At 40.4% G+C, this 20,634-nt stretch overlaps 1 protein-coding gene across 7 annotated transcripts in view; it reads left to right on the top strand.

Moving 5' to 3' along the window:
- pgap1 (post-GPI attachment to proteins inositol deacylase 1) overlaps nt 1-20,634 on the top strand; it is a 129,576-nt gene that overhangs the window by 49,932 nt on the left and 59,010 nt on the right. For all 7 annotated transcript variants that reach the window (XM_059966934.1, XM_059966938.1, XM_059966933.1 and 4 more), the window contains 5 exons: nt 436-511; nt 615-688; nt 780-831; nt 7,271-7,337; nt 12,609-12,717. In XM_059966934.1, the coding sequence (XP_059822917.1) occupies nt 436-511; nt 615-688; nt 780-831; nt 7,271-7,337; nt 12,609-12,717 (378 nt within the window). The remainder of the gene's footprint in view (nt 1-435; nt 512-614; nt 689-779; nt 832-7,270; nt 7,338-12,608; nt 12,718-20,634) is intronic.

The raw sequence follows: 20,634 nt of genomic DNA, 5'->3' as shown, positions 1-20,634 counted from the left end.
AGGCAGCAAGAGGTGTATACTTGAGCCAGAGGAGGGGAGGCTAGTTTTTGCGGACAGTGGAAGGACAAGGGAGACGTTGTTGATGATGGCGTTCTCAGTGCTGTGACACCTTTTTGTTCTGCAGTTATCCGACATGTGTCTGAAAATATTAATAATATTACTGCTAATAAATTACAAATATAATTTGGCTAATAAAATTAAATTCCTCCTAAATAGGAGAATAAAATATTGAATATAATTTGAAAGTGGAGTTTAACTGGAGACTTCAAATTTCTACTGCTGGTAATACAGCATTACTGCATACGTCTGTTGAGAAGCAGTTGAAAATACTTTTGTTTTCTATGCAGAGAAGGTTAAGGTGTGAAGAAACATAACTTCTAAGCATCAGTAATGATTATTAATTCTTTAACCCTCTATTGTCAATTCTTTTGACAGTTCAGTATGGAATGTGAATACCTAACAGCAAGGTCTAGAGTAATATCTACCCCAGTAACACATGTCCTGTCATTTGGTACGTAATTATTTCTCTAAATTATATTTCTTGCTGACGATTTCATTAACTATCTCAATCGGTAACTGAATTTTGAGTAACTGAGTTTATTATTTCCATTTAGGTGCCTCTGCTCACAGAGTTTCAATAAACTCTTCAGGTCTGATACATAATGTTCAGCTTCAGTACTTTAATCAGGTACTGTAGAGTGAGAATAGTAGAGCGCAGAAACTTATTTCTGAGACCCATCCATAATTTTCACAAACATAATGTTTATCTTTCATTTTAGGTACATCAGGCTTTTGAAATCCATATTGAAAGCCAGTGCCATTCTTTGCATGGTAGGTTATTGTTACAAAATAAGTTGTTTCATTATTTCTCAATGTAAGTCATTAAACTGCATCATAATTTCAATCTCAATAGTCAGCTTCATTCCTCAGAAATGCTTGGGACATATATATCCAAGATTATTTTCTCCTTTGAGGTAGTTATCATTGAATTACAGTACCTGGAAAATCATCTGTTTTGCAAATGTTTCAGCATGGCTGAGCAAGTGGGGTAGCAGATGAATCCCATGGAAAATGTTTCTTTTTAATATGTAAAGAAATTCTTAAATAATACTGCCAGTACAACTGAGATCCGATGATCTTGATACTGGGCCATCTTGCATTCATTTTTATGGCTGGTTATGTGAAATGTATGGAAGAGGTTGTTGGATCAGTGGAATGAGCAAAGATGCCAATAACAATTCTTTGGGGGAAAATGATTTATAAAAGTAAAGCAACAATGTCTTAAATGGTAACATTCTTCAGGGTAGAAAACTACAGCTATATTTTTAGAAAAACTACAGGCTGTGTATTAAATTGATAAATTAGATTTTAATTTTTTTTACATACATTGAGGCACTGAAGAGTGAAGTGTAGATATAGGAAGGATGTCATGTTGAAAACAGACAGGACTTTAGCTGAATGCATCCAGGTTTACCAGAAGAATAATTCAGTATAGAATCTACCCACTCCAGTAACAAACACCTTTTTATTTGGTGTATGACTTTTGTCACTCTTCATTGCATTTGTTGTTGAAAATTGCATTAATTGTATTTGTAAACTGCTTACAGTGCCAATGGTCTGCTGGAATTGTATCAGAAATGAGAAGTAACAGTTATGACAAAAGAATTGATAACTTGAGAATTTTAGCTGTACCTAATATTTAAAGTGGAATTTTACTTAGGAAAAAAAAGTCTGCAGCCTGTTGGTAAGTGCTTGCAATTCTGGCAAGTTTGGGACTTGCACACCTAAATGTGGAGTCAGAATCAGGTTTGATATCACTGGCAGAGGTCGTGATATTAATTGTTTTCCAGCTGCAGTACATTGCAATACATAATAAAAATTCTATAAATTACAATAAGAAGTATATATAAAAATATATATTCATATAAGCATATATATTTTTGTTTTACGTAGTTCAGTTTAGTTTTTGTACTGTGTTGTGTAACACCATGATCCTGAAAAACGTTGTATCATTTTTACTATGTACTGTAACAGCAGTTATGGTTGAAATGACAATAAAAGTGACTTGACTTGATTTGACTTGAAATAAATAGGTAGAGCAAAAAGAGAGCTAAAATTAAAGTGAGGTAATGTTTATGTGTTCATTGTCCATTCAGAAATCTGATAGTGGAGGAGAAGAATTTCTTCCTAAAATGTTGAGTGGGTGTCTTCAGGCTTGATGGTAGCAATGAGAAGAGGGCATATCCTAGATGATGTGGGTCCTTATTGTTGGATGCTGCCTTTTTGAGGCACCGCCTTTTGAAGATGTCTCAATGCTGGGGAGGCTAGTACCCATGGAGGAGGTGGCTGAGTCAACAATTTTTGCAGCTTTTTCTGATCCTGTGCAGTGGCCCCTCAGTGACACACCCAGTTAGAATACTCTCCACAGTACATCTGTAGAAATTTAAATGTGTCTTTGAACTGTGTCTTACTGTGACTCCTAAAACTTCCAATGAAATATAGCTGCTGATGTACCTTCTTTGTAGTTGCATCAATACATCGGGCCCTGGATAGATCTTCAGAAATGTTGACATACCCAGGAACATAAAACTGCTCACTCCTTCCACTCCCGATCCCTTGATGAGGACTGGTGTGTGTTCCCTTGACGTTCTGTTCCTGAGGTCCTTGGGTTGTTATTGAGACGCTCCTCAATCTGCTGATCAGTCTTGTTTCTGTACGCTACCTCGTCACCATCTGAAATTCTATTAACCATCATTGTGTGATCGTCAGATTTATAGATAGCGCTTGAGCTGTGCCTTGCCAGTCAGTTGTGGGTGTAGAAAGAGTAGAGCAGTGGGTTAAAAATATATCTTTGAGATGCACTGGTGTTGATTGCCAGTGAGAAGATGCTATTTCTGATCCGCACTGACTGTGGTCTCCCAGCGAGGAAGATCAAGGATCTAGTTGTAGAGGAAGGTACAGAGGCTCAGGATTTGACGCTTATTTATTAGAATTGAGGGTATGATTGCATTCAACATTGAGCTGTAGTCTGTAAGCAGCAGCCTGATGTAGATATTGCTATTGTCCAGGTGATCCAAGTCCAAATGGAGAGCCAGTGAGATTGTATTTGCTGTAGACCTATTGTGGGAATAGGCACATTGCAGTGGGTCCAGGTCCTTGCTTTGACAGGAGTTCATTCTGGCTATTATTAACCTTCCAAAGCACTTCATCACAGTATATGTGAGTGCACAGGTTTTCAGTGCCAGGTACACCATCAGGGCCTGACACTTTGTGAAGCTTCACCCTCTTGAAAGATGTTCTGACGTTGGCCTCCAAGGCAGAGATCACAGGCTCACAAGATGCTGTAGGAATTTGCACAGGTGTAGTTTTATTCTCCCTTTCAAAGTGTGCATAAAAGGCATTCAGCTCATCTGTGAGTGAAGCATCACTGCTGTTCATGATGTTAAGTTTTACTACTTAGGAAGTAATGGCCTGTAGACCCTGCCAGAGCTGATATGCATCCAATTGTGTCTTGTTTTGACTCTCTTGTAATAGCCTTCTGTAGGTCATACTGGGGCTTCTCATATATTCCTGTATCACCGGTCTTGACTGCCACAGATCTAGCCCTCAGCAGACTACAAATCTCCTGATTCATCCATGGCTTTGGCTTTGCTATGTCCGGTATGTTCTTAAAGGCACACACGAGTCTTGATGTGACAACTGTAGTGTATTCATTCACGTTTGAAAATGAATTCCTGAAGACTAAACACTCTACCAATTCAAAGCAGTCCCATAAGTGCTCCTCCACTTCCCTTGACCATACCTTTCTCGTCCTCACCACTGGTGCTGCAGTCTTTAGACGCCGGGAGTAGAACAGCCAGGTGATTGGACTTCCTTATGTGTGGGCATGGGATGGCACGGTAAGTGCTGTTAATGGCGGTATAACAGTGGTCAAGTATGTTGGCTTCTTTGGTTCCACAGGTGATATGTAGGTGGTGATTGTTCAGAGACTTCTTCAAGTTGGCCTGATTGAAATACCCCACAATGAAAGGGGAGGCATCAGGGTAAGTTGTTTTGTGATTGCTGATCACAGTGCTCAGCCCCAACACTGCCTGCCTGACATTGACCTGAGGTGGAATGCAAAATGCTACCAGGATGATGGCAAAAAACTCCCTTGGTAGGTAAAATGGATGATATTTGACTGCTGGATGTTCCAGGTCAGTTGAGCAGTACTAAGACAATGCCATCACTTCTCTGTACCATGATGAGTTAATCATGAAGCACGATTACCTTTAAAAGACTCAACTGGCCTATCGTTATGGTGAATGGTGAAATCATCATGCTGCAGTGCTGCATCTGAAATGGTGGTGTTTAGCCACATTTCCCTGAAGCAGAGTACACCGCAGTCACTGATGTCCCTCTGGTCCTGCAGTCTTGTTCTAAGGTCTTCAGTTTTACTTTTCAAAAACTGTGCATACGCCAACAGGATAGTCAGGAGATGGTGTCTGCATTTCAACCACACCTGTAGCTTGGCATGCCTTCCCCGCTTCCATTTTCAAAAAGGAAACTGCACTCGTGACCTGAGTCTGTTCCAAGTCAGGTAAGCAGGATTAAGACAGTTGCACAGACACAACAAAGACTAACAAAAAGCAGACAATAAACTCACCAAATAAAAAAGAAAATAATAATAATAAAAAGCTATAAATATTGAGAACATGAGTTGAAGAATCCTTGAATGTGAGTCCATAGGTTGTGAGATCAATTTAGTGTAGGTGTGAGTGAAGTTTAGAGAAGTTTTCCCCTCTGGCTCAAGATCTTGGTTGTTGAGGAGTAAAACTGTTCCTTAACCTGGTGTGTGGGACTTGAGGCTCCTGTACCTCCTTCCTGATGGTAGCAATGAGAAGAGAGCAAGGTCTGGATGGTGGGAGTCTTTGATGCATATTGCGTTCCTGTGACAACACTCCTTGTAGATGTACTCAATGCTGGGGAGGACTACATCCATGATGGACTGGCATGTATCCACTACTTCTTGTAGGCTTTTCCATTCAAGGTCATTGGTGTTTCTGTGGCAGACTGCACATCTATGGATGTTTGTCAAAGTTTTAGGTGACATGTTGAATCTTTGGAAGCTTCTAAGAAAGTAGAGGTGCTGCTGTGCTTTCTTCATAATGGCTCTTTCGTGCTGGACTCAGTACAGATCCTCTGAAATGATAACACTGAGGAATTTAATGTTGCTGACTCTTTCCACTTCTGAGGAGGACTGGCTCATGGACCCCTGGTTTCCTCCTCCTGTAGTCTATAATCAGCTTTGTGATTTTGCTGACATTAAGTGAGAGATTATTGTTATGACACCTTTCATTCTCTCCCCTATGTACTGATTAGTCACCACCTTTGGTTCAGCAAACAACAGTTGACTTAAATATGGCATTGGATCTATGCTTAGCCTCACAACCATAAGTATAAAGTGATTTAAGCAGGGGATAGGCACTCAGCCTTGTGGAGGACTTGTGCTGATGGAGATTGTGGAGGAGATGTTGTGGCCAACCTGAACTGACTGGAATTTGCAAGAGAGGAAGTCAAGGATCTGGTTGCACAAGAAGGCATTGAGGCCTAGGTCTTGGAGCTTTTGATTAGTTTTGAGGGGGCGATAGTGTTGATTGCAGAGCTGTTGTCAAGGAAGAGCATCCTGATGTATGCATTTTCACTGTTCAGATGTTCCAGGGTTGAATGAAGAGCCAATGAAATAGCATCTGGTGTTGACCTGCTGTAGACAAATTGGAGCAGATCCAACTTGTTGATGTGTTTCATCACCAACCTCTCAAAGCACTTCTTCACTGTGGATATAAGTGCTACTGGATGATAGTCATTGAAGCAGGTTACTGCGTTCCTCTTGGGCACCAGTATAATTGAAGCTACAAGAATCTGGTGGGTACTTCAGACTGCCAAGGTGAGAGGTTAGAGATATCAGTGAACACTCCAACCAGGTCTTGAGTACTCAACCAGGTACCCTGTCTAGGTCAGGTGCTCTCCGTGGGTTCACCCTCCTGAAGGATACTCTTGGTCTCAGACTGAAATCACAGGGTCATCAAGAGCTGTGGCAGTTTGTGAAAGTGCCTTCATAATTTGTCAGATCAATAAGAGCATAAAAGGCATTGAGCTCAACTGGGAGCAAAACCTTGTTGTCACATATTTCATTTGGTTTTACTTTGTAGGAGCCTTGCTACAGTTGTCGAGCATCCTTCTATGATTCGCTTAGCCCGGATTTGCCAGTTCTCATGTGAGGTGGTTTTCTGGAGGTTCTGCCAGGATCTCTTGTATTTTCCTTGGTCACCACACCTGAATGTCACTGATCTGGCCTTCAGCAGATTGAGTATTTCTTGGTTCATCGAGGGCTTCTGGTTTGGGAAGACTGAATGATATTGTGGGGACATACTTGTCCACAGCTGTCTTTATAAAGTCCATGACAACAGTGGCATATTTGTTCAGATCCTTGAGCCCTTAAACGTGGCGTAGTCCATCGACTTGAAGCAATCCCATAGGTGCTCCTCTGCCTCCTGCGACCACCTCTTGTCCTTACTTCTGGACCTTGCTCTTTAGCCTCTGTCTGTATGTAGGTGGGGGAGCAGCAAGGTGATCAGATTACCCAAAATGCAATCTCAGTATGGAATGGTAGGAATTCCTGATGGTAGCATTGCAGTGATCGAATGTGTTGGGACCCCAAGTGCTGCAGGTGATATTGCTGATAATTGGGCAGAGATTTCTTCAAGCCTGATTGAAGTTGCTAGCAATGATTTGCAAGGCATCAAATGTTGAAGACTTTGAGTAAGGGGTACTTTTGCTGGTATTTCATAATCTCTAGTTGCTGGATGAGTGAGAAGGGAAAATGTAGTGTCAAATATTCAAGGAACCTTCAAGATCTGCCTTGGATCTATTATAGTAGTTTTTACCCCTTTCTCAGTTTCAGCATATCAGGGTTTTCACGTTCTTCAAGAGTCAAAAACTGCTGCAAAATTCTGCTTATCTCATTGGTAACCAGAGTTTCTATCGGAAGTGAGTTATCTTTTTTTAAAAGATGTGGAGACTTCAACATTAGTAACATGAATAGATTGTCAAGCTACCCTGTAAATATGTGATGGTTTCATGCTGAATGGTTTAGCTGTTGTTTTAAATGTAGATTTTAAAATGCAGTACCTTTTTAACTTGGTTTTTGTTATCATGTGATCTAGATTACTGAAAATAATTGCAACTTGATTTGGAAGTATTGTTACAAGAGGCTTTTTCTAATTGACAGGGAAGGCAGCAGATGTGTACAGGTTTCATGTACCATGGTCACATGAAGATTCTGTCGTGACAACGAGGTCAGTTTTACTTATAAACTGTTAGATCTAACATAATTTTATAGCATAAACTTGTTTTCATTCGTAATATTTATAGAAGTATGTTTTTTCTAATATTTTAATTTTAGAAAAAAAATTTCATTTATGCTCTATTTGCCATCGTATTTCCCAAGAAAATGTTGATCTTCTGCCTCAGCCTTAACTGCAGAAAGAACTTTCATGTTTCAGCTGTATGAAGCACGTCAGTCACACCATATTTTGTGCCGTTCTGGTTACCACACCACAGGAAGGATGTGGAGAAGATGCAGAAGCAGTTCACTAGGACATTGCCTGAATTATAGAGTATGGGCTATAAGGAGAGATTGGATAAACTTTGAGGTCTCCCCTCAGGCCCTAACACTCCAGAGAAGACAATCAAAGTACATATAATTTCAAGAGGAACAGACAGTATGAAAGTGCATAAATTTGAAGTCTGGGAGGGGGAGACGGGGTGCCATTATGGTTGTGAAAATCCAAAAGTTGCTAGTTTAAGTTGGGCTACTCCATGCTGGGCTGAATTGGTTTTATTTCTGGTTTTATTGCTCTGGGTTAGAAGCTATAGCGGTGTCTAATTTTGCACCCAAGGCTCTTGCAATATAGCTCTATTAAGTTAGAGTATCAGGAAACCTGTACCAGGTTGTAAAATCATATTTAGAAATGGAAGGTTTCTTCTGTTCATATGCCTCTTGTACACAAGGATAGATAACTTTACAAATATATTTTTATCAAAAAACAAACATTATCAGAAAAACTAAATCCAATTTCAGTCTACCTGTGTTTTTAAATTATGTAAGGAATATGTAGCTACTGCGGTTACATTTGATCTTCTGTTCTAAAAGTTGAGAACAGTATCAAATTTACAAGGCAAAAGGACACAATATCCATTTTAGTTTTTTCATTGCAGTATTGCAGTATTTCTCATGGTGTATCTGTGTATTTTCTTCTCTCTAATAGAACATTACAGCACAATATAGGCCCTTCAGCTCATGATGTTCTCCTGACATTTTAACCGACTCTAAAATTAATCTAACAGTTACCTTCTATAAACCCCTCTCATTTTCTTATTGTTTGCACTATGTGCCTACCTAAGAGTTTCTTAAGTGCCCCTAATGTATCTGGCTGTACTACCACCCTAAGCAAGGTGTTTTACTTACCCACCACTCCCTGTGTAAAGAACTTGCCTCTGATACTCCCCTATACAGGTGTTCCCCCCCCCCCTTACAAAGGTAGAGTGTTCCTATGAAACCTTTCTTAAGCTGAAATGGTGTAAAGCAAAGACCCGTTAATTTATATGGGAAAAATTTTTGTAAAAGCGAAAATCCTCTTTGTAATGCGAAAACAGGTTACTAATGTAGGTCTTTTATAAAAGTGAAGTGGCATAAAGTGAACATTCGTAAAGTGGGGGACACCTGTACTTGCCTCCAATCACTTTAAAATCATGACACCCCTATATTAACCATTTCTGCCCTTGGAAAGTCTCTGCTGTCTGCTCTATGCCTCTTACCATCTTGTACACCTCTATCAAATCAGCTCACTTCCTCCTGTGCTCCAAAGAGAAAAGCCCTGGCTCATTCTGTTTATCTTTGTAAGACATGCTGTCTAGTCCAGGCAGTATCTTCATAAATCTCCTTACACTCTCCCTAAAACTTCCACATCCTCCCCAGAGTATGGCAACCTGAGCTGAACACAATGTTCCTAGTGTGGTCTAACCAAGGTTTTGTAGATCTGTAGCATTACCTCTTGGCTCTTGAACTCAATCCCTTTGCTAATGAAGGATTGCCATTAACTCTGTATTCTGCCTTCAGATATAACCTTCCCAAATGAATCACCTCACACTTTCCGGGTTGAACTCCATCTGCCACTTCTCTGCTCACTTCTGCATCCTGTCAATGTCCCATTGCAACCTATAACAACTCACCACACAATCCACAACTCCATTAACTTTGTGTCATCTGCAAACTAATCCACCCTTCTACTTCCTCATTTAGATAATTTATAAAAATCACAAAGAGCAGGAATCCCAGAACAGATCCTTGTGGAATGTTACTGCTCACTAACTTTCAAGCAGAATCCATGGGAACCTTATCAAATGCCTTATAAAAATCCATATACACACATTCACTGCTCTGCATTTATCAATGTGCTTTGTCACATCCTCAAAGAATTCAATCAGCCTGCCTCTCATAAAGCCATGTTGACTATCCCTAATTAGAATATGTTTCTCCAAATACTTGTAAATCCTGTCTCTAAGAATCCTCTCCAGTAATTTGCCTACCACTGAAATAAGACTTGCAGGTCCATAATACCCAGGGTTATCTCTACTCGCTTTCTTGAACAAAGCCATAATATTTGCCACCCACTATTCATTTGCTAGTATTTCTGTGGCCAGTGAGAACAAAAAACAATCTCTTTCTGTAGTAACCTGGGGTATATTCTGTCTGGCCCCAGGGACTTATCTGTCCGAATGTTTTTCACATATTCTAACACATGCTTCTCATTAATAACAACATGTTCCAGCATATCAGCTGTTATATGCCGTATTCACAATCTCACTGGTATTCACCAGTGAGAAATGGTGAATACTCAAGCTAAGTATTCATTAAGGACCTCCCCTACCTCCTCCTACTCCAGGCAAATGTTTCCTCTCCTATCCCTCTGGCCATCATCCTGTTCTTTACAAATGTGTAGAACATCTTGGAGTTTTCCTTCATCCTACCCACCAAGGCCTTCTTATGCCCCCTTCTAGCTGTCCTAAATCCATTCTTCAGCTGCGTTCTGGCTACCCTATAACACTCTGGAGCCCTGCATGATCCTTACTTCATTAGCCGTAAGTAAACTCCTTTCTTCCTTTTGTTTAGGTGTTCCACATCTCTTGTCAACCCTGGTGCTTTCACCTTACCGTCCTTTCCCAAACTTAATGAGGCAAACCTATCCAGAACCCCCCAGCACGTGCTCCCTACTCAATCTCCATATTTCTGTTGTGCATTTCCTTTAGTACATTTCTTCCCAGTTTATGCTCTCCAGTTCCTTCATAATCGCATTATAATCCACCTTCCCCTAATTAAATACTTCCTGCACCATCCGCACCTATCCCTCTCCAAGGCTATAGTAAACGTCATGGAGTTGTGGTCACTGTCTCTGAAATGCTCGCCGATTTATAGATCTGACACCTGACCTGGTTCATTGTCTAGCACCAAATCCAATATGGCCTCGTTTCTAATTGGTTTGTTTGTTTATTGAGTCAGGAATCCTTCCTGGACACAACTAACAAATTACACCCCAGTCAAACCTTTTGCACTAAGGAGGTGTCAGTCATTAGGGAAGTTAAAGTCCCCATGACAACAACCCTGTTATTTTTGCACCTCTTCAAAATTAGCCTCCAGGTCTGTTCCTCAGTATCTCTGTTGCTATGGTAGTCTATAGAATACTCCAAATAGAGTGATTGCTCCCTTCCTGGTTCTGACTTCCACCCACACAGACTCGGTAGGCAATCTCTCCACAAAGTACTTCCTTTCTGCAGCTGTGGTGCTATCACTGATTAGCAATTCCACTCCTCCACCTCTTTTATTTACCTCCTTCCCAGTCCCTTTTGAAGCAACAATCAATCAATCAGCTAAAGCGCAGAACATCGAGCAGCCACTCCTGCCCGTGTGACAGCCAGGTCTCTGTAATGACTATGACATTACAGTTGCATCTACTGATCCATGCTCTAAGTTCATCAGTGTTGTTCCTAATACTTTTTGCATTAAAGTAAGAACATCTCAACCCATCCACTGCCTATTCTTTCTCATAGCATCTCTACATGCTGCATCTACCTTTCCACCATCTGCCTTATCCTCTGACCTACACTCCGGTCCCCATGGCCCTGCTAAGCTAGTTTAAACCCTTCCCAACTGCTGTAGCAAATCTGCCCCTAAGGATATTGACCCCCCCCCCCCTCAAGTTCAGGCGTAATCCCTTTTGTACAGGTAATACCTTCTCCACAAGAGATTCCAGTGATCCAGAAACCTGAAACCTTGAAGCCTGCACCAAATCCTCAGCCACTGGAATAACTCCTAGTGGAAAGCAGCTCTGTTGAATTAACCGTAACTACTGAAGTAATGGGAATTGGCATTCACTGAACTTTCAGGCTACAAGTTAGAAAGTACTGTGGTGCTTCCCACAGAAATGTTTTAATACAATTTGTGAATTGAAAGATACCTTTTATCATTGGGAATGCAGCTGAGCTGTTTGCTGAATGTCAGCACTGATAGTCATCTGGAGTACTCTGAAGGATGCTTTTTCACACATGTAACAAGCAATGCCTTATCACTTTTAAAGAACAAAGTTGGGTGGAGTCATCGGAATGCTGACATGACTGTTTTTTTAGCAGGCTTTCTTCACTTTTAAAGGAGGCTCATAATTCTTTCTTTCATCAGGCACTTTTTGTTTGAAAGGGAGCAAATGGAACTTTATCAAGATTTAATATATGCTGTTTCAAACTAATGAACATTTTCAATGCAGACTTAATGGAGCCCTTGACTATCTCTAATGATTTTTTAAAACCATATTTAAACTACTTGACCAAACCATGCTGTCAGCGGTGACTGCATGGTTGTAAGCATAGCAAAAATTTTGCCTTTAGCAAATTACTTCATAAATAAGATACAGATACTGACAGGAATGCTTTGCACAAAAGGAGTGGCAAACAAGATGTCATGCTGCATAAGGGCAAGCCAGAATAAGCCTTGCCCACGACATGCCTGAGGGGAAATGCAGTCAGTAAAGCCATTACCCCAAATCCTTGTCAACTGTCAAGATTGAATGTGTCTGACAATCAAAAACTTCTAGAGGCTGTTAAAATCGATTAGATTCTACATTTTTTAAAAAAAACATTTAACATGTATCATTTAAAATGACTTGATTTTAATCTAACCTGGTTAAGGTTTGATCAGCAGATTCCAAAAGTTGGAGTGCAACTAGGAGATGGTTAAACTTTGCCAGCAATGTCAGGAGTTTGGTGTTTGTGTGGGAGTGCAGAACTCCTTGACTGATTGCAAATATCTGCCTGCAAGTTTGAGTTTTACAATGACAGGAGCTAGATGATGTAACTAACTTATTCATAAATGAGAATTTTGTCTCAGCTGTCAAATTGCTTGTAAAAGGCATTTTAAGCTTGACAAGCTATTATTTCTTGCTTCATATCTTTTAAAAAAGATCAGTAATAACTTTGTATGTTGATAATTGGTTTTTCATGCTGAGTTTTAATTTCAGTGTACCGTCTTCCACTGTGATCTATGCCAAACTGCACAGAGCAAGGCCTGAGAATGATAATTCTGTACCAGAGTTACAACTTCACACAACTAGAAATTGTCAATATGAGGTAGATTGCCAATTTTCTTTTTCCCTTCTGCTTTTACATTTTCACTGTAGTTTTGTGTTTGATGGCACATTGCCTGATAATTGTAATGTTATGAATTTACGGTAATGTCAGGATCTCCAGTGTGCTACAAACTTTTGTCTTGAAAACGGGTGTTACTGACGTTTAATCTTTAGCCTAAATTTCTTTCCTTGTAAACATGCTATCAGACATTCTACACACTCAAAAACAAAATCCAAGGTGACAGAGAGCTTTGGATCCATAAGTAGCAGTCTTCATTCTATTTTGCTTGAATCCTGATTCTGTGCACTACTTAAAAAGCCATGTGGACATCGTGCCCCTAAATGCATCATATAATTTGCTTTTCCCAGGGCAGATCAAGCTGACTGACATCTGGCTGATATAAAAGCCTGACATGAATGTGAGCTCTAACACCAATAACCTTCTCTCCTGCTTTGCTGTCGTGTTTTCATTGGACTCTGGTGTAAACCACGCATAGTTGGAATGCAGTGACCCCATTATTTTAATGTTTGAGTTATTTGTTGGTATTTTAAGGTATTGGTGTTTTTTTACTTTTTTAAAATTATCTCATTTAAAAATCAAAAACTATTTGAATAGCTTTGGGGCCATGTTCCTAGCAGCAAGCCATCCAAGCCCTTAGTTGCCCCACTAAAACACCTCACTTTGTCACAGGACATCTCTTACATGCAGAGGATCACTCTGTTTGGTTCCCCATTTATGGTTTGGGTGTCTGGCCTAGTAAACCCCATGGGAGCTGAGTTTGCACAATGGGCTGAGTCTAGCACAATCTCACTCATTTAGGGCATGCTGGCAAAAGCAGCTGAATGCTTTATCAAACAGAGAGATCACACTATCACCACTACAGATTCCTTTCTGAGTGTCCCGGTTGTTGACCTTTTGACTGGCCATGGAAAATAATTTGCATTGCAACAGATCAATAACACCAGTTGGGTGAAAGAAGATCTGATTCTCTGCAAGTGATCTGAAAGGCCATTCTGCAGTGCAATACTGGAGGACTGGCAGATATTTGAGTATGGCCTTGATCCCAGAAATCATACTGGTAAATAAAACTGTGTAATTCTCCCTGGTCTCTCGTCAGATCCCACAGAATGTGACTGAAGTTGGTACAATGAAGTTTAGCTGTGTATGCAGCATCAATGTGAAATAGCTTGGTTTTCTCTTATGTATCTAAGTCTTAGTGGTATTGATCATTTGTATACACTTTATTAGAATGAATAACATAATGAAGTAGTTTGACATGTGTTACGTATTCAGGCAACAATAAATATATGAGTTCGGCAAGGGTTTCTTATAATAAAACAACACGTTTATTAAACACAGAAAACAAACCCCCCAAAAGTAAACAAACACTACCGTAACCGGAAACAGCTGCTGAGCGGCTGTTCAAACAGTTCGTAAAGTGATATTCCAAAACAGTTCTTTGAAGTGATATTCCAAAACAGTTCTTAAAGTGATATTGCCAAAAGTTCAATATGCTCACAGTCCATTTAAAAGGAGAGACTTTACAGGACGATTTAAGTTCTCTTTCACGTCGCTTGCTTCGATTCCCGACGTCGAAATTCCCACGAAGAATTTACGAAACAGAACGGCTTAAAGGCACTGACCTTTCCTTCTCCACTACCTTTAATCCTTTCTAGGTAAACCTAGGGATTAACACGAAGATAGAAATAAGGATCAAACAAAGGTCGCCCCCGTTTCACCGTAGAAAGCGATTCTCCTCGATCTTTAACTTCCAACTTTGAATCTTCACTCTCCTCTAATTCCCTCGAACTAACAGAATCATAAAGAACCTGTTGGCATTAACCTTTTAAACTTTAGGCATTAAATAAAAACTTCATCCTTCAACTAAACTGCGTCATCACTTCAAACACGCAGTGGCATGAAGTCAACTTGGCAAATCCAGCCACGAACTGCCCCTCCTCACAGGGTGGGGTCTACCTTTTATAACCTGTAAAAAAAACCCGTCACATGATCTCTATTGGCGGGAAAATGACGTCATTCCACCATCACAAGACCATCACCTCAAGTCCAGTACAGCTTCAACCCCAGTCACATGACAAGGGCACCACTGTCATGTGTCACGAGTACGTAACACATGTTTTAGAAAATGAGAATTTCATAAGAATGATGGGCAACATTGTGGGCCGAAGGGCCTGTAATGTGCTGTACTATTCTATGTTCTATATAATATATGAGGAGTCCTGTGATTTTCCATATCTAACTCCAGCAATGCCCTTCTGTAGAAAACCTACAGTTCTGACTCTGTTTATATTGCTTTAGAAAGACATAAGTGCTTCTCAATAATGTGCTTGAGTAATGAAACTGACTTGCACCTGCTCTTCTGTGCTTGCTCCTGAAATCAGGCAGGTTTTGAAATGGGTCATAACTAACTCGTATGTCCTACCGTTGAGGTCTGTGGGCTGAGTTTTCTATCACGATTTCAGATGAGAACGTTTGCCCACTGTTGCTTGTTCAATGCATTTACAGAAGGCCTTAGGAAAAGGTGGCAAGTGCATAAAGGCAGTGCATTTTGGGAAAAGTCTGAAAATAGAACTGATCCAAGCAAAGTTTTTTGTTGCTGTTAGCTTTGTTCAGATGGTTAGGTTTATAGATAAACTGAATATTTGCAAAGGATAATTGTAGAGCTTTTTGTCAAAATTTTCCGTTGTTAGAACATTTGGCGTGCATGTCTTTGTGCTTAATGTGATTAAGTTCACATTTTTTTGAGAAGAATCTACTGAGTGAGGAGTGAAAATTTCTTCCAACACTAGTAAAATAGAACTGAGAAATTTTTACTGAGAAATTTCTCGGTTAACCTTTGGTACATAAATTAGAATAAGAGAACCAAAATTGTACAGTACAGAAACAGGCTCTTAGGCTCACCATGTTAATGTTGACCTTTTTGTCTATCTATAATACTCACATATAATTACATTAGGACCATATCCTTCAAAACCTTACCAGGTCAAGTGGTTGTCTCTTGTATGTTGTGATTTTATCTTTTTCCAGCACCACCTCTGGTGGCACATTCCAGTACGTCATCTACTGTGGTGAAGTTCCTTCTCATCAAGTGCCCTTTCAAACGACTTCCTGACACCTAACCTATGTCAACTTGTTTTTGGTACATTACCATGAGACTCTGACAACCCAGTTTATTTTATGTGCTTCTTTCAGGTCATCTCGCTGCTTCCTTTGCACCACAGCCTGTCCAATCTCTCCCCTTGCCCGAGGTCCCCCAGTCTAGGCAACATCCTGATCTGATCTGTATCCTCTAGTCTTAAACAATCTTGTTTGGTGTCCACAGCACCAACAGCTTTCATGCTATCTGCAAACTTAACAGTCATACCCCCTGCGTTCTCATCTAAGTCCTTAATATATATCGCAAACACAAAGGATCCTAGCACTAATCTTTGTGTACACTGACTGTAAGCCACTAATCTCAATCAGGAAAAAGCCTCTAACCATCATTGCTATCTTCTTTCTATCATCAAGTTAATTTTAGATTCGGTTAGCCAGCTCACCTTGCTCTAACCTTCTGGATGAGCCAACCACATTAGTGAAATCCATACAGAGAGCATCTACTTACTACTTTTCAGTCAATTTTATTAGTTGTCTCCTTAAAAACTCTTACCAGATTAGTGATACCGGATGTCCTCCATGCAAAACTATGCTGACAGTACCTGTTCAGTCCCTTCCTTTTGAAATGAACAATTGTCTTCTCCCTTAGTTTTCTCCAGTCACTGGTCTGTAGTTACCTGGTTCAGCTGTTTTACCCTTCTTAGCTGTTCTCTAGATAAAGAGACACCATTTGTGTACTGTTCATATTGATGAACAGGGGATCTGGTGTTGAAGTCCATTGTTGCTTGAAATTGATGATCCAGGTGGCTAAGGTGATGAGGAACGTATATAGTGTGTTTGCTTGTAGATTTGGGGTCATATGGTCATACAACATGGAAACAGATCCTTCAGCCCAGTTGGTCCAAGATCCCCAGCTAAGCTGGTGCCATTTGTCTGTGTTTTGCCCATGTCTCTCTAAACCTTTCCTATCCATGTAGAGCATCATTAATATACTTGCCTCAACTACTTCCTCTGACAACACATTTGTTGTGGCTGTTACTGAAACTTGGTTGGAGGAAGGGCAGGATTGGATGATGCAGGTCCCGGGATTCAGGGGTTTTAAAAGGAATAGGATGGGAGGTAGAAAAAGAGGGGGAGTGGCATTGCTGGTCAGGGATAGTATCACGACTATAGAAAGGGAGGACGCCATAGAGGGAGTGTCCATGGAATCAGTCTGGGTGGAAATCAGAAATAGAAAGGGATCAATCACTGTGCTGGGAGTAGTCTGTAGGCCCCCAAATAGCCCTCGGTAAATGGTAGGAAAAGGGAAAGAGGGCAACATGTGCCTGGAGGCGGAGGAGGTTGGGGAGGTCCTAAATACTTTGCTTCAGTATTCACAAGTGAAAAGGATCTTGATCAGGATGAGGTTGAAGTAGAGTGGGTTTGTGTGCTGGACAATGTGGAGATTAGGGAAGAAGAAGTGCTGGATCTTCTTAAAAACATTAAGATTGATAAATCCCCAGGGCCAGATATGATACACCCTAGGTTGTTGTGGGAATTGAGAGAAGAGATCACAGGAGCATTAGCCATGATCTTTGAATCCTCTTTGGCTGCAGGATAAGTACCGGAGGACTGGAGAATGGCAAATGTAGTTCCCTTGTTTAAAAAAGGTAATAAGGAGAAACCTGGGAACTATAGACCGGTGAGTCTTATATCAGTGGTATGCAAACTACTGGAAAGGATTCTTAAGGATAGGATCTACGAGCATTTGGAGAAGTACAGTCTACTCATGGATAGTCAACATGGCTTTGTGAAGGGAAGATCGTGCCTCACAAGCCTGATTGAGTTTTTTGAAGAGGTAACAAAAGAAATTGATGAGGGTAGGGCAGTGGATGTGGTCTACATGGACCTTAGCAAAGCATTTGACAAGGTCCCTCATGAGAGACTTATCCAGAAAGTCATGAGGCATGGGATAAGTGGAACCTTGGCTGTTTGGATAAAAAATTGGCTTAAAGGAAGAAAGAAGAGGGTAGTTGTGGAAGAAAAGTATTCTGCCTGGAGGTCGGTGACTAGTGGAGTGCCGCAGGGATCTGTCCTGGGACCCCTGCTATTTGTGATTTTTATAAATGACCTGGATGTAGAGGTGGAAGGATGGATGAGTAAGTTTGCAGATGACACAAAGATCGGAGGAGTTGTGGATGGAGCTATAGGTGGTCGAAGGTTACAAAAGGATATAGATAGGCTGCAGAGCTGGGCAGAAAAATGGCAGATGGAGTTCAATCCAGACAAGTGTGAGGTGATGCATTTTGGAAGGGCAAACCAGAAGACTGAGTACAGGATTAATGGTCAGTTACTGAAGAGTGTGGATGAACAAAGGGACTTTGGGGTTCAAATCCATACACCCCTCAAGGTCGCTGCACAGGTTGATAGGGTAGTTAGGAAGGCCTATGGGATGCTAGGCTTCATTAACAGGGGGATTGAGTTCAAGAGTAGAGAGGTCATGTTGCAACTCTACAAATGTCTGGTGAGACCACACTTAGATTATTGTGTTCAATTCTGGTCACCTCATTATAGGAAGGATGTGGAAGCTGTGAAGAGGGTGCAGAGGAGATATACCAGGATGTTGCCTGGTTTGGAGAACAAGTCATTTGAAGCAAGGTTAGCAGAGCTGAGACTTTTCTCTTTGGAGCGTAGAAGAATGAGAGGGGACTTGATAGAGGTCTACAAGATTATGAGAGGCATAGATGGGGTGGATAGTCAGTACCTGTTTCCCAGGGCACCGATAGCAAACACCAGAGGGCATATGTACAAAATTAAGGGAGGTAAGTTTTTTACACAGAGGGTTGTTGTGGGTGCCTGGATTGACTTGCCAGGGATGGTGGTGGAGGCTAAAACATTAGGGGTATTTAAGAGCCTCTTGGACAGGCACATGGATGAAAGAAAAATGGAGGGTTATGGGGTAGTGTGGGTTTAGTACTTTTTTTAAAGGATTATATGGGTCAGCATAACATGGAGGGCTGAAGGGCCTGTACTGTGCTGTAGTGTTCTATGGTTCATATTCAGACTGCACTCTCGGTGCAAATAGCTTTCTATTAAACCTCTCCACATTAATTTCAAAACTTTAAGTTAGTTTTACAGAAGAGTAATGCTAATGGTTGTACTGCATTTAGTTATTAACCAAATTACTGAGGATCATGGATTGTAGTAAACACAATCTTTCTATTATTATAATGTGCACGTGATTTGGAAAAGAGAGTTCATTTCAGTTCATTTTAGCTTTACTGCAATTAGCTAATGGTTTAATGAGTGCTGTTAAGACATCATGATTGTACATCTTGGAATTTTTCAGATGGTAAAATTTTTTGTTACGAAAATGTATACACTCACTGAACATCAGCATTGAAGGAAGCCATCTCCTGTCCATTAACTATTTTTAGGAATGGTGTTCACATTTTCCTGTTAAAATCTATTAAAGAGCAAAAATTGATAATGATGTTGGTAATGAATTAATGTGTTGTACAGAAGAACACAAAGTAATTGCTGCTAATGTGGTGCATCCAGCGTGGTGAAATATAATAAAGCCCTTTAGTAATTGGAGCAGGAGAAAATGACAAAGGAATGATTTGAAAAAGGGGTATTTTGTTGTGCTGTAACTGGTTATAGAAGCACAAACTTTCTTTAAGCAGCAGATTTCTTTATAACAAATTTATAGATTTTCTTTTGGTAGGCCAAATGTTTTGCTGAGATCCACAACTCTGCCAGTAAATAGCAGGTCCTTGGTGGAGGGGGTACCTCAGCCTTCCACGTAGTAGAACTCCAGCTGTGGTCTGTTCATGCTGCCTGGTTGAATACCTCACAAAGCTCAGTGAGATGACATGAACTTCAGAATTTTTCTCACTTCCCAAGCTTGCAAATCTTTTTTACTGCACCCATGCCAAATTAACTTGGCACAGGGTCAGTAAACCTGTTCTAATGAAGGGAAAAATCAGCTGTCTGGAAGAAGATAAGAATGGCTTTTATTTGAAAAGCTATGTAGAGTTAGTTTGAATGTTCTAGTTTATTTAATATTTTTCAATAGTAGCTTTTTTAAAAAACAAATGTACAGATTTGGAGCAGGATGCTATTCGAGCCTGCTTGGCCTTACTCAACCCGCCATTGCTGACAACTCCTGATGACCTTTTGTCCCCGTCTTTATTAAGAATCTATCTAATTTTGTTTCTATAAAATAATTCTGCTGCCACCACCCTTCGAATTAAAGAGCTCCGAAGATCCATTAGCCACTGAGTAGAACAGTTTCACCTCTTCTCTTTAAACAGTGTTATTTTAAACAGTGGTTCCCTGTTCTAGAATCATTATAAGGTCCTTCAAATTCCCATGCTTTAATCATCTCTTTCTCTTCTAAACTCTGGCAGATGCAAGCCTAATCTCCCTTGTGGTTCTTCAGACTTTGCAGTTAGCAGTCCAGTTAGACTTGTCTGAATTGCATCTAGCACATTTATATCCTTCCTTGTAAGGAAAGCAGTATTGTACACTGAGCTCTGAATGCAGTCTCACTTATCCTGCATAACTGAAGCATAAACCTCTCATAGTTCTGTATTCAGTTACTCTAGCAATAAATGATTACATGCTGTTTGTTTACTAAGTACTTTCTGTACCCAGATACCAGCCTTGTACAAATCATGAAATGGAACACACAGATGCCTTTGCCTCTAAGAGTTCTGCAATAATTTATTATTTAGAAAATAAGATTTATATTTATCCTGCCAAAAAAGACAATTTCCCACATTGTACTCCAGTTCTCAGATTACTGCCCGGTCACTT

This window comes from Hypanus sabinus, chromosome 4 (genome assembly GCF_030144855.1).
Source record: "Hypanus sabinus isolate sHypSab1 chromosome 4, sHypSab1.hap1, whole genome shotgun sequence".
Taxonomy (NCBI): Eukaryota; Metazoa; Chordata; class Chondrichthyes; order Myliobatiformes; family Dasyatidae; genus Hypanus; species Hypanus sabinus.
Note: the sequence above shows the minus strand (reverse complement) of the source record. Positions and strands in the feature narration are given on the sequence as shown.